The following is a 27,921-nucleotide window of genomic DNA, read 5'->3' as shown; positions in this document are numbered from 1 at the left end:
GCTGAACAAGAAAATACTTTTGTAGAATCTCATCCCGCAAGGTACTAAGCACTGTTCACTCCTTGTTGTGAAGGGTGCTCAGCACACTTGCAGGATGCAGCCCTTCAAGAAACATCTACCACCATTTAAAACAAGCAGCTGCTTCTCAGGTGTGCAGTCCATAAGGAGCCATTTGAACCAAATCCAGCTTTAAAATGGGATGTGAAGTGCAGTGAAACAAGCATACACCAAATACACTAGTGGAAAATACAGCAACACAATGACCTAGACCAGTGAAACCTTTTTTTCCATGTGCAGACCCCTAAATAATTTTGAATAGAGATGCAGCCTCCTTTAGAAATCCTAGACAGTCTGTGGACCCACAGGGTCTGCAGATCACTGGCTGAAAACCTTTGACCTAGACTCACTGGACAGTGGGTATTGACGTAGCTACAACAGACTGGTGGTTGTTCGGTGTTTGTGCTGCACCTCGCACAATGGAATCCTGGTACACAAATGGAGCTCTTCGGTGCTACTGCAGTACTAATCAATAACGCAATGTGCGGTAGAGCTACAAGCAGAGTTGGAAACACCCGGGGGTGGAGGCAGGGAATACTCTGGACTCAGGGAACTGGGATGGGAAGCATGCATATTCTCTCCCTTCCCTCCCATATTGCTCCAGAGCAGGAGATGCATCCCCAGCAAGAGACTCTTGTCCCTGTGACCCTGTGATGAACATCAGGGATTTTAGTCAGAAGGAATGCACCACAGCACCACTTCCGGCTGCTCCTCACAGTATGAACAGTCACTGTAACAGGAGGCAGGGTCCAGGGGGAAGTTGTGGCTGCAGGTGATGCCAGAGCATTTCTTGCTCAGCTGCAGTGGGATCTCCTCCTGACAGAGATCCTGTGGGACCTCAGACAAAGAGGAATTATTCAACAAAATGACATCCCTGTTACATTTGTCAGGAAAAATCCCTGTACCCTAGAAAAAAAGAGATGCTTCTTTGCAAGAGGAAAAGGTCAAACTTTCTTCTGTTCTGCTAGCAGCTAGTGACTGGATCAGGACAGAGGGCTAGATTTCATCACCTGTAAATAATCAGTTTATAGTAATAAGTATGGAAAAAACACAGGACACTAGAGTCTTCATTCAGTATTCCTTTTATTTAAGAAAAATACATTAAAAAGATGACAAATCCCACAAATTCCTTCGGTTACAGTTTCACTACCCGTGGAAAGATTTATGCATATTGCTAAACAAAACTCAACATAGTTGTGATTGTAAAAAAGAATATAAACAACGTGTTTTAAAAGATAAAATAAATTATGATATATTGGATTGCACTCACCGCCATCTTACCAGCAGAGAGTGCCATTTCCTGAATTTAAAAAAGTTGTTTTCAGACCTCCAAAGACATTTTTTGATGATTAAAACATAAAATTAAATTTAGTCACCAAACCACTGAAGAACTTGCTATGGAGTACACTTTTGATCTCATTGCTTACTTCTTACAAAGTGCTAGTTGATTCAGGCTGCCTTATTTTCAGTACATTTTATTAAAAACTCAGCAATGAGTATTTTGAACATCTCTGGAACTTCATGTAAATTCACACACTTCACTCTTTTCTCTTAGGGGAGACACTATATATCAAATTTGTAAAAATAAACCGAAGTTAGAGAGCTGGGAACAAAAGGTAGATTTATCTGAAGAGAGTCTCACTTCAACAAACATCTGTAGCTGAAGACTAAATCTGAAGAAAGGTCACATCAAGAATCCACAACATTCCATTTAGAGTCTGGCACCTTTACATTTGGGTTTAAAGACTAATATTATGCACATCATGATGGAAGCCTGTACGCAGGCATCTAAACAGGCTCTCTTGCCACCTGCAGCTAAAACCCACAATCCAAACTATGCCACACTCAGATGGCCAACATGTTCTTTAAAAGGTGAAGCATTTAGCACTATGGAAAGGCAGAATAAAGAGCCAGCTGCGTGTACAGAACAGCAAGCAATTCTGATGCTGCCAACTGCCTTTGCTTGCTTCAGAAACCAGTTTTTAAAGACAAAAGGGATGATCCACTTCCCTTTTGCTTTTTTCAAATGCAGTGGATTCCAATTACAAGTCCAGTTCAAAGGAGAAAAGTTGTAGTGAAAGTGCCTGAGAGGGGTCTATTTTCACTACCAAAATTCAGTGCAAATGTATGAAGCTTATTTCCTAACTTTTCCATTCTTTTCTTCCAATATTATATCTGTTAATTTGTAAGCCATTAGCTAGCATTGACCTTGATCCTGAAAAAAAAAAAGATAACAATTAAAATCAAAGTAGTTATATATTTTAGTCTTCTACAGCTTTAGACTTCAGTCTATATGATAATTTAAACTTTTCAGATGTTAAAGCAGCAAAGAGTCCTGTGGCACCTTATAGACTAACAGACGTTTTGGAGCATGAGCTTTCGTGGGCGAATACCCACTTCGTCAGATGCATATCCATGCTCCAAAATGTCTGTTAGTCTATAAGGTGCCACAGGACTCTTTGCTGCTTTTACAGATCCAGACTAACACGGCTACCCCTCTGATACTTTTCAGATGTTGTACTTTATAGTACCTTCAGGAACAAATATTAGTTTTTGTATTAAAAGGTCAGTAGATGTTAGATAACTTTTTAAATTAAAAAGTTATCTGATGTGTAACAATAGCACACAATATAAATATATTTTCAACTGATTTCATTTTAAAGCAGAATTCGTAATATTTCCCTAATGATAGAAAAAGTAGGAGAACACATGCATTATGGATACAACAGGGGTTAGGGCTAATTAGTAAGCAGCGTTAGTAACTACAAGGACAAATAATGAAAAGCATTATTTACATAAAAGAGCTAAACTATTCCTGGGTGCTCCATGCCCCTCTCCTCACTGTAAAATAAAGCTGAGCTGAGGAATTCCTTTGGAAGTGCCTCACTGTGTCAGGAGTGGACATTTAGATAGATTTATGTAAATACATTTTTAAAGAGGGATATTAGTTTCAGTGACTAGTCATACTAAATATCAACAATCTCATTTAACAATGGCTAGTGCAAATACCATGTAAAGTACTAAAGTCCTCATGAAATCAACTTCTGAACCTCTTTGAGATATATACGAAAGAGAGCAAAGCTCTTCGGGGAGGAATTTGACTAGCTTACCTATCGGTATAATTCATTTGATGAACTACTAGTACATGTCCCCATATGGGATAAAATCTTAAATTTGCTTAGAGTCTTTATGGTTTTATGCATTTATTTTTCACCCAAACAACACAATATGATTTGCTTCTTCAATCTTAAAATGGACATATGGAAGTAATAAATAGAGATGACATGTTAGATATCAGTTTTCAAATCAACTTCATTTAGAAAGAACACAATGTTCGAGTCTGTTGTGTTTGCAGAAAAACCATTATATAGGATAAATCTAGTATATTAGTGGTTAACCCAACAATGATGTCACATGCAACATTTCAATTCACGTCAAGAAAGAAAAGGTTAGAAGAAATAAGAACCTATAGATTATAGTCTCAATTTGAATTTAATATGGTATAATTCTACTCTGTTCTCTCAAACAACATAGAATCAGAATACACCATCTACATATTTTTAGGTGGAGGAAGATATTTTTCTATTACAAAATATGCCTTTCAAGCCCCAATTTAGATTTTGTTTCACCTGCTAGTAGTTCTTATTTTCTTGGAAATTGGAGCTTCAGGTATCTAGTTTTTTAATATAAGAACTTAACAGCAAGAAAGGAGAGAATGCTAATTGAATGAAATATGTTTGCAGAAATAAAAGCCAGAAAAAAATTAATAGTTTCTAAAAGGAGAGCTTTTATAAAACTAGAATTTATAAAAGGAACTAAGATTAAATTTAGGCTATTTGGAAGCTATTTTGATGGCAACATGCATTAAACTGTGATATTCTCTACCAGGGAAGTGGTGGAACCCTTACTATTTGGAAATTTTAACAGGAGCAAGAGCAAGATATTATAAAACAATGTTTTTCTTTGTAAAACTTCCTCCAAAATACACCAAAAATGTATGTCCCACACTTTCCTGAAATTAAAGTATTCACTTGGATTGTGTGGTGTGTGTGAGAAACTTGCTAATATCAACAGGGAAAGCTTTGGACTTCACCTTGTTTGGGATCAAATCAAGTACTGCTGTTTTATTGATACTCAGAGGAAGCAACCAACAATGGCAAATTTGGGGGGACATCGTATAATATGAAAACAACTTCTCGTCTGTAAGTTTTTCTCTTTAGACATGAGGGATAAGGTGTTGCTGAGGGCGAAGGAGTTGTACAACTCCACAACCTTGTTTTTGTAAAGTGTTTGTGGGCTGATTTTCCAGAATTCTGTGCTGCTGTTTTAAAAATAAATATTTTTTTCAAGGTTTCTGTTTTCAGGAATTCTTTTCTACAGTTGCTGAATATACCAAGTAGTGAGAAACATGCATAACGTGTAGGGAACTTGTGAATTCACTGCTGCAGGAGGTTATTGAAGTAATAGTACAGATACATTTCAAGAAAAAGACAATTATAAGCTACACCATTTGTTACTTAGGAATTCTAAGAGAAGGGACAATGAGCTATGATACGTCAGATGTAATATGACAACCTCAGGAGTCAAATTTTCCTCCTGTTTCCCTCCCCACATCCATGTATACTTTTGCACAACTCAACAGTGGTATTACAGGATGCAAAAACATCTGCATGGTAACTAGTCCATTCCCCCACAAGTCAATGTGAAGCATAGGTTAAACTTCCCTATTATATTGCATAGTAGTGTTATTATTTTGTTTAGCAAATGAATTAAGCTGTAAGTGTATAAAGCATTTGACATAGTTCTATTCTAAATACTTACTATTCAACAGACTGATTTTCTCACAATACATTACTGATTTCTGTAGAACAACAAAATGCATATTCCCGCAAATGCAATAGACAAACATAGTTATCTATTAAACATTCAGGACAAACGCAAGCCGCCCTTTTAATACTAGTGTTCTTTAATACAGAATAGATTTTCCTGGAAGTTTCCAACAAGCATTAGGTGAAGTAACAGGGTCAGTGGAGAAAGCAGTCCTTTTAAGTTGCTTTATAAAAACGTCTACATTTTTGCTCATGATACATTTTAGAAAAGTAATTCTAAACACCATATTCATTTAATGACTCAATGCCATCCCTTTAGTGCTGCATGTTATTGCAATTTTCAGAGTACCATACACAGTATTTTTTCTGACATCAGCTACATGCAAGAAAAGTCTCAGTCATCTAAACAGAGTAAATCTCAAAAAAAGGAAATACTTATATCTTGGGCTTGCTTACCTATTTTTCTTCAAAACTGCCAATGGTATAATTGCAGCAACTGCACCAAGAACTACTTTAAAAACAAAACAAAAAAACAAAAAAGAGCAATTTAGTAACAAAGTTAAATAAAAAACATAACATTTTGATTTCCCTGGGGATAAAGAAATGAGATTCTTCCCTCCCCTTTTGTTCCCCAATATTGTGCAAGGCACATTTCAGATAGAATCACAACTGACTGCCTAGCTCAGACAAATATTGTGAAGAGAAAACAGCTAAGAGCAGGAATATAGGCTTCTCTCCAGAGAATGGCAGTGCTTTTACATGGCACCACAGCACGTAAGAAATGGCAGACAAGTTCAAGAATTTCTAAATACCCTGGGATTTAGGGTATTTAGTAATTAAGTAGGGGGAAAACATTATGAGATGGAGAAAGGGCAATATTAAGATAGCCTTGACTCCAGATCTTAAAACCGTCATAGCTTTAATGCACTGAATGATTTTTTTCAGTTTTAAGTTACTTACCGATGCCAATACTGGTGCCAATGCCTATGTCAATGAGTATGCCAAGCCCTAAAGAGAGAAACAAAAAATGTGAGCTAAAATATGAAACCAAATTCATGTCAGTAACCCACAGGAACTCATCCACAATCCATGCATATGAAGCTACACTTAGTACCCTAGATTATATCACATCTTAAGGAACAATTAACATAGTCATGTAAACATCACATTCTAAAATGGATAATCATTAGCTTTTGGAAACCATGATCTCACCCTTAGAGAACCTCGTAATGAAGCAAAGCAGCTTTTCAAGGGATTGTACACATTTGTACCTTGTAGTACCAACAGGAAAACCACTGTGTAAATGGAGGACCCAATCTGGGTTTAAAGGTTTTCTATAATATGAACCACTGGATGTTAAGGGTTACTCTTGCACATGCTTCTAGGCTCTCATTTACCAAGACTGCACTGGCCAGTCATACGTTTCCCAAAATGCCTAGAAAGGCCAGAATCTTTATACTCAGGTTGTCTAGACCAGGTACCACAATTTTTGCCCCAGCGTAACATAACACTAAACTATGATGATATCTGGTACCACAGATATGAAGAGTGCTGTAATCTGTATTTCTAATTACCCAAATCGATGGTTTCAAGGGACAGACTTTTGCTGTTCTTACTAGAATAAGATCATTTATCGTCTAACCACTGGCTGTGGAAGATACTGAATGGGTAATTAATTCCTTGTCACAGACTGCATAGAAGTACAATCACTGATGTCAATGAGTTTTGCATTTAAAAATCAGACTCCTGTTAAAGGAATGCTCAGACTAACATATTAAGGGAAACATACGAAAGATTAAAATAGCATTCTGACCTTCATTGATGCTTTGAAGTGGCCTTTCAATGGCTCCTGGAAATTTTGAAGCCTATTTACCCTCAAAAAATACATCTATAGCCTTTAATGTTAATAATTTTAATATGAAAAATGGAGTGTACATATTCATTTATGCCCATATTGCTCATCATTACTGTAGGTTTCATAGTGTTGGCAGAAATATGCAGTTTGGTCAATAAAGTTTTGTTGTTGTTTTTGTGGTTTAAATAAAGTCCAATGAAGAACATTTTAAAAACCATTCAGGAAACTGTTTGTTGGGGAAAAAAGGAGGTAGAAAAACACCACCCCCACATAAAAAGAAATCCAGTTGAGTCAGAAACGAATTTGTAGTTGTGGTCCCCCTAAATTACTGACTAGAAGCAAGGACTTTTTAGTTTGCTTTTGGCAGAAATTCCATGATTCCAATCTCATGCACATAATTCTGTCACGTGGATCAGCAACATTCAGGGGTTCTTTAGTGTAATAGATTTGAAAAACAATTGAAAGTATGTGGCCAGCTCCAGTTCTGAAGCTCCCTACAGCCAGGCTTCCCTGCTCACCACACGCATTGCGCTACCCAGTCTAACAGCTCAAGTGTTTTTTCTCTCCCCTCAGTACCTCACCTCCACCTTCAAGTGCAGTAGAGTTGCCAGCTGTATTTAGCGCAGAACCTGTAGAGAAAAGAAAGTTTTAATACTTGAGGTGCTCTCCACACAACTGACTATTTTGAATACCAAAAAGCCAGCAGAGATTCCAGGCATGTAAAGACATCAACTCCCACAAGCAGACTGGAGTGAGATTTACATTGCCAAAACATACTGAATTTGAAAGAACCAAATCCACAACTGCTCATATTCTCCCCCAAGACATTTGAAGAAAAGCCCCCAAGCATGCCAGTGAAAGCACTGTCAGGCTGAATAACTGCTAGAGTCAACCTCCTCCCAATGTATTATCCACTTCATTGTATCTATTTTTTGCTCTGTGGGATATGCTGTCAAGTCTGTAGAAAGCAGAAGATCCAGACGCATTAGGCGCTTTACCCGTATCGTCATTCCAAGCATTAATTCTCAGCTGTAAATTATCTACTCCTGAATTCTCATCCTTGGGATAACCATATGGATTTGGAGACTGTCTTTGTCCCAGGAAAATCTACACCTAAGAAATAGAGTTTGTGCCACTGAAATGATACGAGCTTGGGTGCCATAGCGCGATAGAAGATTTTCCACACACCACCTCCTACTGCAGCCAATATTGTTATTAGTTGTGTCACAATAGCGCATGAGGGCTCAAGTCATGACTCAGGGCCCCACTGTGCTAAGCGCTGTAGAACCAAACAACAAAAAGGAGGTCCCTGCCCCCATCCCTCTCATTAGATCTGCCATCAATCAGCCCAGGCAATAATATTCCTGATCCACTGTATTGGCCACGTCACTCTCCTTTTGAGAGGAATCAGAGGGATGGGCCAAGGTCAGAGTGTTGTGGGAATCCTTTGGAAATTGGAAAGGTGAGAAGGATCCACTGAAAGAAATGGTGCAGGAACAATGAAGTAGGAAATCCAGGAGAAGACTGAGTCAACAATGCCAAAGGAGGACACTGGTTTATGAATGGCATAATTGAGAGAAAGAGGACGGATTAGAAGCCCTAAAATTCAGCCATAAAGACGTCATGGAAGACTAAAAGCATCAAAGAGCTTGAAATCCCAACTGCAGTTTGCCCCTGGCAGTGAAACGTGGGTCATAGAGCTTTGCTTTAAGCTTCCCAGATGCAAACCTGTCAATATTTATGAAGTTCCCTCCCTTCTTCCCCACACACACAAATCATTTTTAGCAGTTTGTTCTGTTGGTTTACATCTGCTTCTGTACTCATGGGTATGACTCTTGCCAGACATGTAAATACACTAAAAACAAAGACATGCCATAGAATTAATCCAAATAACCCAAAGCTGAGCAGCACCTCTTCTCTATTCTCTCTGCCACTGAACTAAAACCAGAGAACAAAAGCTCTATTCCTGAGTCACACGGAACCTACCCAAAACAAGCACACTAAAAATACATGTTTATACTTTGTTGGGGGTAAAAATTGTGAAATCTGCACTCTTGATAGGCAACAGTGTCCATTAGTGATTACTTTAAATATCCTTAGTCTGTTTCCAGTGCAATTTCTTTCAGCCTTTAAAGAAACATCTCTACCAAAAAAACAGGAGTACTTGTTGCACCTTAGAGACTAACAAATTTATTTCAGCATAAGCTTTCGTGGGTTACAGCTCACTTCTTCGGATGCATAGAAGTGAACACACAGAAAGGAGATATTTATACATATAGAGAACATGAAAAGGTGGAAGTATGCATACCAACTGGAAGAGTCCAATCACTTCAAAGGTTTTTCTTCTCCTGCTGACTATAGCTCATCTCAATTGATTGAGCTCTTCCAGTTGGTATGCATACTTCCATCTTTTCATGCTCTCTGTATGTATAAATATCTCCTGTTTGTGTGTTCACTTCAATGCATCTGAAGAAGTGAGCTGTAGCCCACAAAAGTTTATGCTGAAATGAATTTGTTAGTCTCTAAGGTGCCACAAGTACTGCTGTTCTTTCTGCGGATACAGGCTAACGTGGCTGCTACTCTGAAACCCAACTCTACCAAGTGACCAATTTTTGCATGGACACTTATGACTCATTTCACTTAGGACGCCAGCATCCAAACCCGCCAACAGCTAGTGACGGGACATGATTTTGGTTATGGTTAAGCTGTACATTCACTGGGGTAAGTAAATTTCTTTTTTAGACTGTTCTTTCCTCTCTTATTACTGCAGGTGGAGAGCTTTTAGGATTCTGGACCCATTTATTTGGTGGCAGGTATGCATCACTACCTATGCTGTCAGTTGCTAAACTCTTCTTCTGACGTGCCTATCTGAGTAAACATACAATGCTCACAAACCAAGAAAGGTAGTACGCTATCATGGAAAAAAGACAATCAGTGCCGGGATGAATGTGCAAATGAACAACAAGCTCTCTGTCAAGTTTTTAGGCAAGTATAAGTGAGTATCAACATATTTGCATCTGTGAATAGCAGAATTATAGAAATTAAAATGACTTTCACACTGTACATTTCATTTTTATTCAAATGGAAATTTGAACCTAAAATCCTAGACTTTTAGCAAATCCAAGTTCTTCCAATTTACCTGAGGAAATGCCAGTTACTTCTGTTCCTTTGGGAGGGACAGTTGTGGGTTTGTCCTGGGTAATTATGACTAAGGCAAAAAAGAGAAAAAAGCAGTTATGAACATTACATCAGTCTCCCATCACCAGCTGGCCACTCAGTCAGGAGCTTGCCAAACTAAGGTTTGCAAATCTGCATCTTTAGCGACAAGACACACTTATCCCAGTTACACGTTGTCACAGAGAGGGGCCATGTACCATCAGTTGGGCTACCCTGCAGACTGCTGTTGTGATCCCATTCATACATTCTAGGGGAAGCCCATAGCAACCCCTACATTGAGCTGCCTTCCACTTCCCTTTACAAAAGTGTTCTCTCTCTCTCTCTTCCACTCCCCCCACCCTTTTTAAAGAGCTCTAACACTTCCATGGTTTGCAGCAGGGATGTGAAAGGATCAGCGTGGTGCCTCTTGCTGTTACCATGAGTTAGATTTTGACAGTTTGTGTCATTTCCCTTCAGTTTTACTCATCAGAATTTGCTAGTCCCTTCTAAAGTCCCTGAACATGCAGAGAATTCTCAGTGAGAACAGCAAGTTCTTGCTGTGGGCAACTCAGCACTATGCCTCATTCTGTCTCACATCAAAATACCTTTTGGCCTAGGAAAGGGTGCACTGTGTTGGGAACCAGGAGACGAAGAGTTTTCCACTGACTGATGTTAATAATCCTGTGCCCTTGAAACCCCAAGTTATCACTGAAAAAGGCATCCTCCCTGAATCTAAGTTACACAAGGTAAGAAGAGAACCAAGATCTCATAAAATAAGGCTACTCGTTCGTATAAAACCCATTGTTTGAGTGTGTTGTGCATCCTCCTCTAGTGGTTGGTATTCAGCTAACAGTTTACTCCTGCTGCCACCTATTAAAATTTGTTCATTAGCTTATGTGATATGCTGCAGTGCTGTAGGTTCAAGAGTCAAACCTTGATGACACATGGAGTCAGAGGACAGTGTATTACATTTACCTGTAGATTTTTTTTTATAAAAATCTCAGAAGTTGAATAACGTTTTTCTACTGTGGGTTTTATGTAAGTTGTAAAGTGAGCACTCAGAAGTTAGAAAATGATTAAATTAAGGTTACATATGCAATCTTAGCTCTTCCTCCTTGGGTTTATGTGAATTGTCAGCATTCTTTAGGATTAAGTTTCTAACAGTAACTAGGTTTCCCACAAGTTATATATTTAAATGATTAATGTTTAATTGAATTTCCTCCTGTTTATGGGTTTGCCTAGCAATCAAATTATTGTTTTATCTGGTGGGAGAAAGTAGAGCAAGACGACGACAAAAACAGACAGTCACGTTTGCATTCAGGGGCAGACCCATTCTAGACTCCATTGATGTTATCTTTAGTTGTACACTAAAGGAGGCCTCTCCAGTAAGTGAGAAATTATAGTCACATTTGTAAGTTACCAAGGAGTTATCGACAAAGATTTCCAAGTTGCTGCCATTGTGCATCCCATTGGTAATATTAGGAGGAGGAGAACAAGTAATCACTGAAGGAAAAGAGAATGGCATCATGAATATTAAGGCACATTTCAGTTAGAGGTGAATTGAAAATATTAAGTAAACCTTTGTCCATGATCTCCCCTAAAAGAGAAAAACCATTTAGTTATTTGAAAATGTAATTAGCACTGTATTGCAACACAATGCGAGGCATTATCTGCCCCAGAGTCTGGGGCTTTCTGCTTGCAAGCTTTTCTCCAAACCAACTCCTTTCTTCTAGCAGATTTTGACCCTCTGAAACAAACCCCAGGAGACAGCCTTAACAGAACACGTACCCCTCTAACAGACAGAAGGAGCGGGGGCTCCTTGACTGACATCCTTGAAGGACAATGTTGTGCTCCTACAAGTTCCAGAAGCAGAAAACTTAAATTAGGACATTTCTTCTAGCTCCATGTGGTTCTAGACCAGATGGCAATAGTTAGATTGACAGACCCACCTCAGGTAGTGTCCAAAAGGACAAAAACAGTTAAAGCAAATAAACTGGGAAGAGGTTTTAATATTGAGTTTCAGCACCAAATAGCCTCAGATTATGAATGTGGAGTCCAGGTTTTCTGGACAGGAAAAGATGAGAACAGAACAAGGAGGATTTACACTAAATTAAAAAGAAGTAGGATGACAGACTTCAAAGGATGAAGAGATGGGCTTAAACTGCAGCAAGGGAGATTTAGGTTGGACATTAGGAAAAAGTTCCTAACTGTCAGGGTAGTTAAACACTGGAATAGATTGCCTAGGGAAGTTGTGGAATCTCCATCTCTGGAGATATTTAAGAGTAGGTTAGATAAATGTCTATTAGGGATGGTCTAGACTGTATTTGGTCCTGCCATGAGGGCAGGGGACTGGACTCGATGACCTCTCGAGGTCCCTTCCAATCCTAGAGTCTATGAGATTACTTAATGAAGAATGAGCAACTAACCAAATCTCACCACTCTAGTGGTGACATTAGACCAGCTAAATTCTATACAGAATATGTGCCAGGAGAACCATTTGAAGGGAAAGAGGGGACCTATGGGGTTGCGTTTGTTTGAAGTGTTAATTCTACAAAAGACATCAGCACCATGATGGATCCTCAGACATTTTCAGCCTGTCTTGCACTCCCAGCAATTTCTACAAGACTCTCTTATAATCCAAATTAAATAAAATGAAAGCATCATCATCCAGTCATGAGCTCTTCTTAAAACCATGGTGATTGTCTTACATTCACAAGTTGGAGGTTCACTCCATTCAACTTGATCTCCTTTAAGCAAACACTGGATGAAAGTTCTCCCCTTTACTCGGTATCTAAAGAAAAGAAAAAAAGTTTCTTAGTTCTCTAACTGCTCCTGTAATAGTCCAGAAATTTGGGAAATGGGTTCTTTCTGCCAGTAAAAGAAGGCATTAACTACTGAGTAGGGTGATTCCTGCTCTAGAAGAACCAGCATGATCACTGTAACCCAGCAAGCAATGCTGAGTAGCAATCCAGAGTTATTAAAGCCAATTTAGAACAAGCAAATCGGTGCATAAGATTGCAAAGACCAAGTTTACAGGAGCAATTTTTCACCTTAAAGTCTATACTAACCAGATGCTTGGAATTTCTGGGTGATATCTTTGCTAAACCTTTAACAAGTGAAACAAATAGGTCTCCCCTCTCGGTATCATTTTAGTGCTTCTTATTTCTTGCATCTCCAGCAGGTGAAGAAGTCCTTAAACCTGTTCCTGGATTTGAAGCATGTCAAATGAACTAGCAGTTTTTAGACTGTTCATCATCTCAAAAAGCTTTCACATGGGTCAAAGGGGTTTGGACTTGTGAGTAGGATAATGTCTCACCTCCTAGTTCCAATCTGTAGTACAGTGTTGAAGAGGTGTGCCATTAGCATGCTATACCTTTTCACCATATAAATGGAGGTGGGAGTTCTTGGCTCAGACTGCTAAATTCCACCGCTCCCCCTATTTTACATAGAATCATAAAATATTAGGGTTGGAAGAGACCTCAGGAGGTCATCTAGTCCAACACCCTGCTCAAGGCAGGACCAATCCCCAGATAGATTTTTGCCCCAAATGCCTAAATGGGTCCTCAAGGACTGAACTCACAATCCTGGGTTTAGCAGGCCAATGCTCAAACCACTAAACTATCCCTCCCCCCATCTGGTATTCTGCCACAGTCAACAGCATTCCATCGCCAACACCGTTGAGCTAGATGTCTAGCTTATTCCTGGCCAGGAAGTATTGAATATTGGCAATCAAGTCACTTGGTTTTCACTACGTTTTACCTTTTAATACTACAGGCTAATGGTCATAGCCTTCTATGTTAGAGTTTTAGAAAGAAGATTTAGAGGACCAGATGAGGGTTTACCTATTAAAGCTGGTTTCTTTTGGTTCTTTTGCCAGTCTGGTATGAAGGCAGGGACCAAAAAGGATGGACACGGACATCATTTTATGGCCAAGTGGCCACTACTTTTCTTCTAACTTAAAATGTAACCACCAAAGACAATCTTTTCTGACAGCAATGACTGGGCAAGGAGACAGCTGGCCAAGGGCTGTCCCCCTGCTGCCACTCTTATACAACCTGAGCATTTTAAAAGGTCCAAAGCCTAATCAGACCATTTAAACCCAAAGCCTTCACTGGCAGACAATTCCCACAGCGCGCAGTCCCTGTATGCTACTGTATAGGAAAATGATGAACATAACAATAGTTTGGATGTTCTTGTGGGTGAAATTCAGATGAAGTATTGCCTAGAGGCTAAAGAACTGGACTGGGACTCAGGAAATTTGGATTCCATTCTTGGTTCTGCCTCTGGCCTGTGCATGACGTTGGGCAAGTTATTTCCCCTCTGTGCTTCAATAGCTTCAGCTGTAAAACAGGTATAATGATAGTGACCTTCTTTGATAGCTGATAAAAGCACTATTAAACAGCTATTGTCATCATTATATCAGCAGGAAGGAAGGTTGATGGATAACCTATGGGGAAGGGCATTCTCTGTCTCTCAATCTGTGGGGTTTGAAGAGATAACTCTGATCCCATCACAGAGAATCTAACAAAACCATATTAATTTTACCATAAAAGCAGCAAAGAGTCCTGTGGCACCTTATAGACTAACAGACGTTTTGGAGCATGAGCTTTCGTGGGTGAATACCCACTTCCTTAGATGCATGTAGTGGAAATTTCCAGGGGCAGGTGTATATATATGCTAGCAAGCAAGCTAGAGATAACGAGGTCAGTTCAATCAGGGAGGATGAGGCCCTGTTCTAGCAGTTGAGGTATGAAAACCAAGAGAGGAGAAACTGGTTCTGTAGTTGGCAAGCCATTCACAGTCTTTGTTCAATCCTGAGCTGATGGTGTCAAATTTGCAGATGAACTGAAGCTCAGCAGTTTCTCTTTGAAGTCTGGTCCTGAAGTTTTTTTGCTGCAGGATGGCCACCTTAAGGTCTGCTATAGTGTGGCCAGGGAGGTTGAAGTGCTCTCCTACAGGTTTTTGTATATTGCCATTCCTAATGTCTGATTTGTGTCCATTTATCCTTTTCTGTAGAGACTGTCCAGTTTGGCCGATGTACATAGCAGAAGGGCATTGCTGGCATATGATGGCGTATATTACATTGGTGGATGTGCAGGTGAATGAACCAGTGATGGTGTAGCTGATCTGGTTAAGTCCTGTGATGGTGTCGCTGGTGTAGATATGTGGGCAGAGTTGGCATCGAGGTTTGTTGCATGGATTGGTTCCTGAGCTACAGTTATTATGGTGCGGTGTGCAGTTACTGGTGAGAATATGTTTCAGGTTGGCAGGTTGTCTGTGGGCAAGGACTGGCCTGCCACCCAAGGCCTGTGAAAGTGTGGGATCATTGTCCAGGATGGGTTGTAGATCCTTGATGATGCGTTAGAGGGGTTTTAGCTGGGGGCTGTATGTGATGGCCCGTGGAGTCCTGTTGGTTTCTTTCTTGGGTTTGTCTTGCAGTAGGAGGCTTCTGGGTACACGTCTGGCTCTGTTGATCTGTTTCCTTATTTCCTCGTGCGGGTATTGTAGTTTTGAGAATGCTTGGTGGAGATTTTGTAGGTGTTGGTCTCTGTCTGAGGGGTTAGAGCAGATGCGGTTGTACCTCAGTGCTTGACTGTAGACAATGGATCGTGTGATGTGTCCGGGATGGAAGCTGGAGGCATGAAGGTAGGCATAGCGGTCGATAGGTTTTCGATATAGGGTGGTGTTAATGTGACCATCACTTATTTGCACCGTGGTGTCAAGAAAGTGGACCTCCAGTGTAGATTGGTCCAGGCTGAGGTTGATGGTGGGGTGGAAGCTGTTGAAATCGTGGTGGAATTTTTCCAGAGTCTCCTTCCCATGGGTCCAGATGATGCAGATGTCATCAATGTAGCGTAGGTAGAGAAGGGGCGTGAGTGGACGAGAGCTGAGGAAGCGTTGTTCCAGGTTGGCCATAAAGATATTGGCATATTGTGGGGCCATGCGGGTGCCCATAGCAGTGCCACTGATCTGGAGATATATATTGTCATCAAATTTGAAATAGTTGTGTGTAAGTATAAAGGCACAGAGCTCAGCAGCCAGTTGTGCTGTGGCATCATCAGGGATACTGTTCCTGACAGCTTGTTTTCCATCTGTGTGTGGGATGTTTGTGTAGAGAGCCTCTACATCCATGGTGGCTAGGATGGTGTTTTCTGGGAGGTGACCAATGCATTGTAGTTTCCTAAGGAAATCAGTGGTGTCACGGAGATAGCTGGGAGTGCTGGTGGCATAGGGTCTGAGTAGAGAGTCCATATATCCAGACAGTCCTTCAGTGAGAGTGCCAATTCCCAAGATGATGGGGCGTCCAGGATTTCCGGGTTTGTGGTTTCCACTACATGCATCTGAGGAAGTGGGTATTCACCCACAAAAGCTCATGCTCCAAAACGTCTGTTAGTCTATAAGGTGCCTCAGGATTATTTGCTGCTTTTACAGATCCAGACTAACACGGCTACCCCTCTGATACTAATTTTACCATGATACTCATGCTTGTATCATGTATTTCATGCCAGTAAGAGACAATCTGTTCAACTGTTTCAAGTCCAGAAAGTTGTTCCACAATCTAATGATGCTACTACTCACCATATACCACAGTAGCTTCTTAAAATAACTACTTGAACAAACTGAAGTAAAACTCATGATACTCTATGTCACAATGCCAGGTTTCCTACCCCCTGGGCTTGGATAACTGCTGCTACCACTAAACTTTGCACATGGAAGTTTTAGACTGGGTCACTTCTCACTCTGCTCCCATATTCCAAGGATCCAGTTCCCAGGAACTGATAAATATAGTAGACGCTTTTTGAAGGCCACAGCAGGAATAACCAATCACCATTGTTAAACAAGTCTGGAGTGGAACTAACTTTTACTTTATTAATTACAGGTAAACCCATGAACTCATTTACTGTTCAACTAGAGGTGCCCTCTCAAGCACGGGGGATTTTTTTTTTTAATATAGATGACATCTCAGACTTTAGAGAAGAAAGCTTTGGGTCCCTTGTCCTTCGAACACAGTCTCAACTACTCGTTCTCAATAGCCTGGACTCCTATCGTCTCCCAAGGATTAGTCTCTGGCATCTTCAGAATCCTCTCCTACCACCTCCTGCAAAGTCCTAGAAAAAACCTACTTCTATCCAGCACATCTCAATTCTCCCTTTCAAAGGGCCTCACTCAATTTCTGGAAATTGAATCAACATTCCATGATGGCTCCTAGCAACCAAATGGGCCTTGACAGAGTCATCAGCTGTTAAATCACTGATATGTTCAGTCATGTCTTACTTCCCACAACCCCATACGTAGAACATTAACTGAGCAAGTTACCCAATATTTTCCACACCATAGCTGTTCCTTTTTTCTCTCAACTTAATCTTTCAAGAGGAGGCAGGGATCACAAACCACATTTGGCTAACTTAGTTTGAAGGTTCTACTTTTTAAGCAGGTACCCCAGGCCAGGCTTGCACAACTGTAGCACTGGTTCAGAAAAAGTTTTGAAAGTTACCCCTTGCTTTCTAGTCTTAATTTTCCAGAAGTCACCAGAAATTCTACACCAAGATAGGGTCTGTAAATTAATCAGCATTGGTTGTCCAATACTCACCCATCATCACAAAGTATGTTTACTTTTGCACCAAACCGGTTATTTGTTGCATCAACAAGTCTGCCATGTTCTGGGCTTTTTGGAACACTACAAGATTTTCCTAGTAAAGAACATGATTGATATTAGCACGTTATGATGTTGGAAAAATTCCTAACATATTTAGAAGAGAATAGGGCAATGTCAGACCAATGATCTGCCTAGTTCAGTATCATGTCTTTTTTTTTCAATCCTATTTCATTTAACTGTGGATATTCTATTCACATTAAATGTCTAATCATATAACCTTATCAACTTCAGTGGCGGAGATTCCCACTGCCTCTGACAACAAATTACTTGTGATGCTCTCCTCCAGCAGAAGAAACTTACTACCATAAAGAACACACTATCAGAAATTCAGCACCTCCACATACAGATCAACACAGACATGATATGTTCAGGAAGCCACAAAGAAAGATGCAAGGAAAGCTTCTGATTATACTGGTAAACATCTCAGCTGTGATGCCCAAAAAGTTTTTTTACACAGAAAAACATATGGCCTATTATGGGGGTCAGCAACCTTTCAGAAGTGGTGTGCTGAGTCTTCATTTATTCACTCTAATATAAGGTTTCACATGCCAGTAATATATTAACATTTTTAGAAGGTGTCTTTCTACAAATCTATAATATATACCTAAACTATTGTTGAATGTAAAGTAAATAAGGCTTTTAAAATATTTAAGAAGCTTTATTTAAAATTAAATTAAAATGCAGAGCCCCTGACCGGTGACCAGGACCTGGGCAGTGTGAGTGCCACTGAAAATCAGCTTGTGTGCCACCTTCAGCACCCATGCCATAGGTTGCCTACCCCTGGCCTATTAGGTACATGAAGTATTCTCTTTATCGGGTAGGCCAGAGTATTTGTGTTGAAGGCTACACAAGAAATTCCCATAGTATTATGTTCCGTTTGACAAACAATAAGCCATAATCCAACACTTAAACATGAGGAGACAAAGCTAAGGATAATTATTCAGTTGGCTAGGTCCTCTAACCCTGTATTAATAATGTAGGTTTTTGTACTGAATTTAACAGATGCAGTCTTGACATAGGCAGATTTGAAAAAATTTACAGTATTCTTCCCAATGAAACATATTTTCCTTTACGTTACTATGTATTTTAGTATCTGATCAGCATTGCCCTACATATTGTTACTGAATACTGGATTTAGTTTTAATACTATGATTCAAGTTTGGTTGAATTGTACGCTGCATTAATTGTTTCTGAGGGTAGAATTTTTCAATGTGTGAAATCTAACAAAAACATAGTTTTACTTAGTCTACTTCACACATAGGTTTCTGGGATACAATGTTTACCATTTTAAAATGGACATTTACCACAGCACGGTGTTAATTTAACTGCATTATCTGTGATATTCTACTCCCATTACAGAACGAGGAATGGAAAACACCACAAATACAATGAAAAGTTTAACTATAGGAAGTACTAACTGTCTAGTGCTCAGTGGTACCCATTTCACTTTTTACTTCCATTTAAAGTTCAATTTAAATTTACAATCAACTGACAAAAACAAAAACACATTTCAAACTACAAGTCACAGAAGCCAGGGCTGAAATGCGAACCAGCTGCTTAACATAAGACAGTCCTAACTGCCCAAAGGTGGCTAGTAGATCAATGGAGACAGAAAAGTAACAAAAGATACTCACCTAGACAAAACTCAGGGGCTTCCCCCCATGTTAAATTTTCAAGACAAGTAATGACAGGACTCAGTTCAGTTCTCTCATACCCTGGGCGACAGACATAACTCACACTGGTCCCAACAGGGTAGTAATTCTTCCTCAAATCCTCAGCACTTAACACAGCAGACTTTAACCTTGGCGGGGCAAGACAGCTGCCTAGCAATAAAGCAAACAAAACAAAAAACAAAGACTGAAATATTTAGCTCTAAAAAGCAGGTAAAAATAAAATCTGTACTTTTAGCTTTCTGTGTATATGTAAAGCACACACAACACTCAGTGCGCATGAGTGAAGGGAGCCAAACAGGTAACAGGTACCCAGCCAAAAAGTTTATAAGCTGGTGGCGTCAGCTGTTCAGTTACAGAACAGCGTATGATCATTGTGCCTGTGAAAGCTACTGTTGGCCCCCCTTAATAGTTTACAAGCAGCCAGTAGGGAGAAGCAGAAGCCTCACACAGTACCCTGAACTTTTGAACTGTCTCCCCTTATCAGTTTTGAGGTAGTTGAAGCTGGTTCTTAGCTGGTTTTTGCTGAGCAGATTGCAGAAGTGCAGGGTTTGTTAACCACCAATCAAATGCTAGCACGACCGAAGCCTGTGTGTGAGTGTGTATAAAAGATTCTTGATTTTTGTACTAAGTAGAGTTTTTTATACCAAGGTACAAGGCTCTCCTTTCTTTGGCAGGATAAGGCAACCTTTTCTTATCCCTGTCTGGCTGTCATTGGCTCTCAGCTAGGCAGATTCGACATTTCGGTAACAATTGTGCCTGAGACATGTCAGACAATGTGTCTGTGTGGAGAGGGGACTTTAATTTATTTAAGGAAAAGAGGCAAGCACCTTGGGCAAAGTTACTGGGGGCTGTTCCAAGCACAGTGGATGGCACACAATAGAGAAGAAGAAGAAGAAGAAAAAGAAAGCAGTCAAGAGAAAGAAGGTATGGGTGGAATGTAGCATGAAGACAGACAAGGAGAGATTTCTCTTCTCCCCTTCATCTCCAAACTAACTGATTATTCTGTTTACAACCGCTGCACAGTCTTCTTTTCCCAGCTCTAACCCGTAGACCTCTGCCAGTCTGAATCCATGCTCTCCAGTCTACTGAAGCATCTCTCACTGAAGTGTCCTGCATCTTCTTTCTGCCTCAGTTCTAGAATTTCTATTCCATTCTCATCCTCTTGTTGACAACATTAGCCATCCCTATTATTGGCTGTCATCATAATCATCTATTGTTTTTTTCATTCATCCCCTCACAGTTTTCCTATGATTTCTTCAATCTCATACCGTGACGTCCAGTTTCGTGGATCCTCCCCATACCACTTCAGCAAAACTTTGATTGGGTGTACAAGAAAAAGAGGGTGGGCTGAGGAAAGAATCCTCTCTCTCTGTGTGATCTTATCTGCTCTCACAGTTTTGGATGCTGTCATTTATACCAACGACTCTCAAATCTCCCTTTTGGATGCCCTGCCAGCAGCTTAAATGATGCATGGGGGCGGGGGGAAAGGAGGAAAAAGTCCTTGTTCCCTCCCAAACTTTTCTCCTCTCTACACTTGTAGTCACCACTGATTAAAAAAATCACCACATCAGCTGCTCAGCTGTAATGTGGTCATCACTTTTGACTCAGATCTTTCTATGAACTCTCACATCAAGGTTGTATCCAAATCTTGTCCCCTCTGTAGAGATGTGGACTCACCCCTGCGGCACCTCCTGCTGGTGACTTCTGGCAATTAGCTCAATTTAGCTCTAGAGTGCCCTCTGCAGGCCTGTGATCTGCCTGTCCTCTGGACCCCGTGTCCCTCCTGGACCCGGTGCCCTTTTATCTAGGGTGCTGCTTCCTGGCAGTAACCTCTCAGTCTTAGGGTCTTCCCTAAGGGAACCCCCACCCACTATCCCCATCTCACCTCAGGATAAGGCTACTGCCAGTCATTGTCTAGCCCCCACACCCTGGGGCAGACTGCAGTATCAGCCTACTCATCACTGGCAAGGAGGGTTTGGACCTGCTGCCTTGGCCTACCCCTGGGCTGCCCTCTGCAACCCCCAGTACCTTTTAGCCCAATGCCAGGCCACAGCCTGGGGCTTTCCAGGCTGGAGCTCCCTGGCTCCTCAGCCTTTCCCCAGCCCTGCTTCACTCAGGTAGCCTGTATCTAGCTTCCTGCAGCCAGGCCCTTCTCCCTCTACAGACAGAGGAAGACTCTTTGCTCCTGGCTTCCCTAACCTTCTCATAAGGCCCTTTTGCTCAGTTTGGGATGTGGCCCCAGCTGCAACCACTTCCCCCAATCAGCCAGGGTTTTACCTTGCCCTCTGCAGGGCTTTTCCAACCCCTTCTAGGCTGGAGCGGGTGGTCACCCCGCTACACCCTCCCACTTGCAACTTCTCCAAGATTCCAGCTTTTCTTTGTCCAGACCACCCACAGCTGTCAGCCAGGCCTAGCTTGGATTCTCTTCTTTGGACTTGGCACTGGATTTGTTAAAGCAATTTTGAATAGACCTATTCAATGGGACATGACTTGACATTTCATAAACAAGAGGTAGCCTAAGCAAAGAAAAGAAAATACTTACGACTACAAAACTCTTCTATGTTTGACCACTGTGAGTTTGAAAGGCAAACGACAGTGTCTGACTTTCCTGGGATTTTAACAAAGCCAGCACTGCACTTGTATGTCACTTCTGTGCCGATAGGGAAGCCCTCTTTGTGATTAGTACTAGAAGGGATGGCATGACTCAGGCTTGGCAGGGCCCCACACTGACCTGTAAGAAAAACAAAATCATTTTAATAGGAGATATTTATTTTAAATAATTTCACACCACTGCCTCCAACTGTGCCTTAAACCCTCTAGGGACCTGCCACAGGCCTGATGAGCCCCAGCTGGGGGCGGGAGATGTTCCCCAGTACCCTGTGAGAACAGACTGGCTGGATTCCCACAGCCAGGGGTTTAAACTAGGAAGGGGTGCAGAGCCCCTCAAGAGAAATCTGGGGCCCAGCCCATCATGTCTGCTGGGCCCTGCCCCACCATGTCTGCTGGGCCCCATCCCATTCAAGTCAGTTACTGAGGTTTTGGCCCTGATCCAGACAAGTGCCCCCCTTCCCCCTGACAGCCCGGGGATCCCCACAAGGTCCCAGTGACAGCTGGAGACAAACCAAGGGCCAAAGCCAGCCCATGGGGAGCGGATCCCTGTGTGGTCCAGCAAAGTCCTGGTGAGGGCAGCCCCTGGGGGGCTCAGGCTGGGATTGTCCACAGCCCCCAGACTGCAGGAAGCCCTGCCCTGCATGCTGGGGTCTCTTGGTCCCTCAGGGATCTTAGCACAGCTGCCCCTGTCCCAGACACTCACTGCAAGCCCCAGGCAGCAGCAGCAGCAGGACAAATCCTAGGAGCCAGAATGGGTGGCAGCAGGCTGGCCTCGCAGCAGTGGCGACAAACACCATGAGAGGCCCAATCCTCCAAGCCGATACCAACTGGCTGCCAAGCTAGCAACAGAGCAGGGCCACTTCAGGGAGCATGAGAGCTGCACTGGTGCCCCCTCTCTCCACTCCTCTGGTGAGGTGCCCGTGGGCAGCGCTGTAATTACACAGCAGACTGCACTGGCCCTCAGAGGAATCCAGCAGCCAGATGGTGCAAAGGGAGCCGAAAATCTCCCCCTTCCCTGCCAGTGCCTTCAGTGTTACGCTGCTTGGCAACTGCAGCCTTGCCCAGCTCTCCTGAAGTTGCGGAACTTCTGGGTGGCTGAGGCTCAAAGTATGTGTTTGTGCTCATGAGTAACGTGTTCCTGCCTCACACAAGGACCCTCCCTCTCCTAGCACTGGGTCACTGCATCCTCACCTAGGTGAGGTGGCAAAGCAGCGTTTACCTTACCCTGAAGGAATGCACAGTACCCTCGCCCTGCTCTCTCCTCTCATTCCTGTCCCGATGGCATGAAGGGGGGACAGGCAGGGGTTGCTCTAGTGTGGGAGACAGGCAGGGCCATAAAGCAATGCAGCCAAGTGCACAAAAGAGAATTTCATGTGGAAAACATACAGTCACTCTAAGCACTACATCGCTGATTTTAGTTTCATCTATGCTTTGTGCCTATTGTTTGTTCTGTTACTGAGTTTGACAGTCCCTGAGCAGTGAGGGTGTTCAGCACAGCACAGGATCAGACTCTCAGGAGCTGTTTACGGTAGAAACGTTTTACTCCCTTAAACTACAGCAGTAGAGCGAATGTTTTACGGTCCCCCTTACTGTGGGCTCAGCCATATCAGAAAGATGCTTATAGGATTCTAGTGATTCCTGTAGGGGCAGGGCAATACGTTAAACCAGCAGAAGTCACCTTTTGTCCACTATAACTACATCCATAGAAGGGCTTTTTACCAGTATAACTTTTTTTTTTTAAAGTGAAAATCACTCCCCTACCAGAAATAGTTATACTTGTCGTGCTTTTAAGTGTACATCAAGTCTTAGTGAAACATTCACCATTGTTTAAGCAATGTCATGGTTGTCCACTCGCTAAGTGGCCCTTTAACTCCAGTTGTAAAATGTGATGGAAAGTGGACTGTAACTACGCATTCACTGTAAATGCAGCAACACAATTACTCTGTGATCAGGCTTTCACCAAACAGCGAGTACAGTGCAGCCGCAACAGACATACCACTATGGTGAAATACACTGTAAAGTACGCAAATCAGTTAAGGAAATATTTACCTGTTAAATAGAAAACAAACAAACCCTATGAGGAAGCACTTGATAATTCTGTGACACACTGAGCATAGGATATTAGCTGCAGTGAGCATTCAATTTTCTTGGACAGAAACCAAATCATAGCAGCACAACCTAAGCTATGAAGTAAGTGGCTGGGTAATGTGAAGTACCATATATTTGTATGAATGCATTTCACAGCATAGCACAAGGTGCAAAACACGCAAACAGTGGTCTCAGCCTGGGACCAATCTCTTCAGTTCAAGTCTTTGTCTTCCCAATGTTCTTGATACCGTCAGTGTAGGTGAGGGAGGAGAGAGGTAATCGCATGATGTCACTGTCCCCCACTTTATACCCTCAGCCCATGACCCTGGAAAATGGAAAAGACTAGCTCAGCTGTGTCCTGGTGGGCTTTGCTGAGTCCCAGAGTTGGGCAAAGTGCATTGTGTAGTGCCTGAGCAACGCTCCTACAGAACTGTAAATCACAACTCCACTGCTGATCAGTGGTCATCCAGCCCCCGCCTGGATGTGGATCACCTTCCTCACTGTCACTGGAGAAACAGCAGTGGTGACTCCCAAACTCACAATATGTTTTAAAAAAACCAAAACCATAGCAGAATCTCATCACTTCATACAGACCAATGATATACATACCTTGACAGAACAATGGGCTTCAGCAGATCACTACCTTTCATATGATCTCTCACCTGGCATGCCTTGTATGAAATATCACCACCATATATAAAAGATGAATATGGGGGTTATAGGGTGCTACTTTAAGGTAGCATGTGTCATAGTGGGGGTTTCAGAGAAGCTATATTGCCCATAAACTAAAACAAATGAATGGCAGGAGTTTATGAAAAATGAATTCTCTTTTTCTGAGCCAGAGCAATGAGTTGTCATGCAGCAATACACAAGCCAGGTATTGCGGCACATACATCTTCCTTCTTGGGGTTTGTTGGATGGTTCTCCACCTACCAGGGGAACTGAGATTTTAATCATGGCACAGCTCATGTTTTAGAGGGTCTGAGAGATTTTTTAGGATCTGGTCAGAACAGCTAAAAGATGGTTGGTTAGGAGTTAACATTTCAGGTCTGTCAATATTGCTGATGTGTCATTTAGCGCTGGACTTCAGGCACAACCCTCCAAGGTGTAGGGCACCTTATGGGAGCTGCTGAGTGTCCTCAACTCCTATTGACTTCAATGGGAGTGGAGAGCACTGAGCCCCCTGCAGGATTGCACCAGAACCAGTTCCACCAAGTCTCAGAGCCCAGGTCAGCCTGACTCTCCCCCACATCCCGGGGCCTCTGAGTCCAGGCTTCAGTACAAACTCAAATGTTTACAACGCAATTTCATAGCCTCACAGCCCGCATCCGAACCAACTGACCTGGGCCAGCCACAGCTGTGCTGTGGGTCTTTTATACCCCTCCCCCAGTGCAGCCACCTGTGGGAAGCAAAGTAACTCCTGTCTAACAGCACACAGCAACTTTACATAAGTTTAGGGCAGGAACTGAGGACACCAGGGTGAATGCTTTGACTCTTGCAGGAGTGGTCTTAGGATTTTTAATGGCCACTAGCAGTCAAAATCTTGGTTTTACCTCTCATCTGAAACAGAGCACCCACCATTCGACAGCATGCTCGATTCATTGCTACATCCAGAGAGAAGAGCACCACCTACTGAAGCATTAGCATCATTTCTTGCAGCAAGTGATTTTTCTAGATCCCCCATCCAACCCAGATCCAGCACTCTCTAGTTCATGAAGTTTGAGGCGTTCACAGCTTGCATTGTCACAGATACTAAAGAGAATTAATCAAATAATGGTGAGTAATATTGGTTGCTAACTTTTGGAGCCCTTTTGGAGTCTTTGAAGCCAGCCTAAAGGCTTGTAAGGAAATAGACCTCAAATCCCCCATTGATCTCCAATCCCAGGGTGAAGCAGTTATTACACGTCAAGGACTATGTCCAATTCATAGAAATCACACTGGAACATTTCTTACACATGGTGATCTGTTGGCTAGAGCCACAAACTGAAGACCAAACCATGTTGGTGCTAATTAACATTTGTGTTAAGGACTCTCAAGAAACTCAGAGGACCAGTGGATTACACCCTTTTTCCTTTATGCTTTTGGAGATCCGGATTCAGGGTCTAGAACAAAGTGACTATTAGTGGGTTTCATCCCAGTCCCTATTTATGCAATTCACCAAGCCACTGCAAAATTCAGCTGGACTGGCCGAAGTGAAAAACTACTTTGGAGGGGAGGAATAGCTCAGTGGGTTGTGCATTGGCCTGCTAAACTCAGGGTTGTGAGTTCAATTTCTGAGGGGGCCATTTGGGGATTGGTTCTGCTTTGAGCAGGGGGTTGGAGTAGATGATCTCCTGAGGTCCCTAATAACCTATGAGAGCATCACAGGCAAGAGTCACTTTTTATTTTGCCTGAGCTGGGGAGTGAAAGGAGGGATTCATTGTTAAGGCAAAGTGTATAATCAAGATAGAATTAAGGGTCACCAGCAGCACTATGGGGAAGCTCCTGCCAATCAAAGTGGGGGAATACTGCAGCTTAGGAGCAAAGAGGCTGACAAAGCTGGGTGAGGGGAGTGTGCATTGAACATATGTGTAGCTGTCCTGGCTCTGTACTATTCTTTCCTCACTTTGACAAGCACTCAATTGACTCGAACAACAAACAAAAAACCCCAAAAATTCAAAGCTAGACGTTTATTACAGCAGGAGCGAAATTCTACAAACTTTCTCCTGCTGCAAGTGGAAACAGTATTTTGCCATTTTGTGTGTCAGTTCACGTACATTTTCCAACAAATATATATACTTAAAGGCAGCCTTAATACCTTCCAGCACAACAGCTGGATCACACGGGTGAATATGGCGATTACTTTCACCATCAGAGCAAGTGCACCTACTGACAGCGTGACTCTCACTGTACTAAAAGTGACCCTGCAAGGTTGAATTAGTCAATTACAAAGAAAACTGTTCCGGGGGTTGATCTTTAATGTTTCCAGGAACAGACAAAAGCAGCTGAAGAACTGAAGTGCCAAAACCAAAGAGCACAGCAGATTTTTCTTCCTGGGCTGATGCTTCGTGGGAAAGGGTTTAGCACTGGAGCACAAAAGAACTGACACAAAAGGTATTAGCAGAGATGTGTACTTTACACAACATTTGTGTCTGTACTTGGATATGGGAAATGGACCAGCTTAATTTAGAAGGAGAGAGGGAAGATAGCTGTCCAGAGAAGCATGAATCATGTTGCTTTTGGTGTAAAGTGAAAATGGGATGGGAGGGGTGTGACTGTCCCTGTGTAATGTGAAGATGCTGAAGTCCAAGCTTAGGAGGAAATAGAATCAAAATACAGTGCAAAGACTGTGTCTCAAATTCGCTGTTGGGGTAAAACTGGCCCTACTATATGAAGTCAGGTTTATGCCCATTTACACCAGCTGAGAATTTGGCCCTGCATTCACAATATAAGAGGGAAGGCCATTATAAGCAGCCTACCCTGCTCTCAGCGGGAAATGTCCGCTTTGAATAATTCACCCAGTCTCAGCTCTACGTGAGCCATCAGAACAACCAACAGAACTTGCTTCTCATTAGCTCCTCTCAGAAAGACTCCCAGGCCCTGCCTTGCCTGACTGTGTTCTCCAGTACCTGTCTGTTCATCTATTCCAGTCCCACTGCCTTAGGGCTGGCCCTTTCCGGCTCCTCCATTGTGCATTCAAAACACAGCTGCACTGTTCTGCACATTATCTCCCCCCAGGTACTTGGTCCATTTTAATTCTGGGCTCTGCTGCCCTCTGGCCCATTCTCCTTTCTCTTACTGCAGCACCAAAGCAGATATGTACAGTAAGAGGCATCCTATCCCCTAACAAGGCTCTTTTCTCTATCTTCCACCCGATGGCAAAGGCCCTGGGGAAAGCTGTGCACGCATCTGACTCCAGTCGTATTGCTCAGCGCTGAGCTTTGTTGTGTTAAGTATGGAGTCCTGCATATAAAACCTGGCCTCTCGACCCTGGTTAAAGCTCTGTCCACAGAATGT

The 27,921-nt window shown here is 42.2% G+C and overlaps 1 protein-coding gene across 1 annotated transcript; it reads right to left on the bottom strand.

Annotated features, from left to right (window-relative positions):
- Positions 1–1,123: 1,123 nt before the first annotated feature.
- Positions 1,124–22,939, bottom strand: LOC115650955 (complement decay-accelerating factor-like). The gene is made up of 10 exons (XM_030561681.1): positions 22,541–22,939; positions 21,770–21,958; positions 19,189–19,377; positions 17,489–17,588; positions 12,606–12,688; positions 9,881–9,949; positions 7,323–7,370; positions 5,847–5,894; positions 5,343–5,397; positions 1,124–2,272 (listed from the first exon to the last, which is right to left on the bottom strand). The coding sequence occupies exons 1-10, from the start codon at positions 22,632–22,634 to the stop codon at positions 2,251–2,253; spliced, it is 897 nt and encodes a 298-aa protein (XP_030417541.1). The 5' UTR covers positions 22,635–22,939; the 3' UTR covers positions 1,124–2,250.
- Positions 22,940–27,921: the final 4,982 nt, after the last annotated feature.

This window comes from Gopherus evgoodei, chromosome 4 (assembly GCF_007399415.2).
Source record: "Gopherus evgoodei ecotype Sinaloan lineage chromosome 4, rGopEvg1_v1.p, whole genome shotgun sequence".
NCBI lineage: Eukaryota > Metazoa > Chordata > Testudines > Testudinidae > Gopherus > Gopherus evgoodei.
This window is presented reverse-complemented; position numbering and strand designations above follow the sequence as displayed.

Coding starts and splice junctions, on each gene's coding strand:
- LOC115650955 (XM_030561681.1), bottom strand. CDS start 22,634: ATGGTGTTTGTCGCCACTGCTGCGAGGCCAGCCTGCTGCCACCCATTC. Junction 12,689..17,488: donor AACATACTTTGTGATGATGG/GTGAGTATTGGA, acceptor TCTTTTCTTTAG/ATACCGAGTAAAGGGGAGAA. Junction 2,273..5,342: donor GCAGTTTTGAAGAAAAATAG/GTAAGCAAGCCC, acceptor TTTTTTTTTCAG/GATCAAGGTCAATGCTAGCT.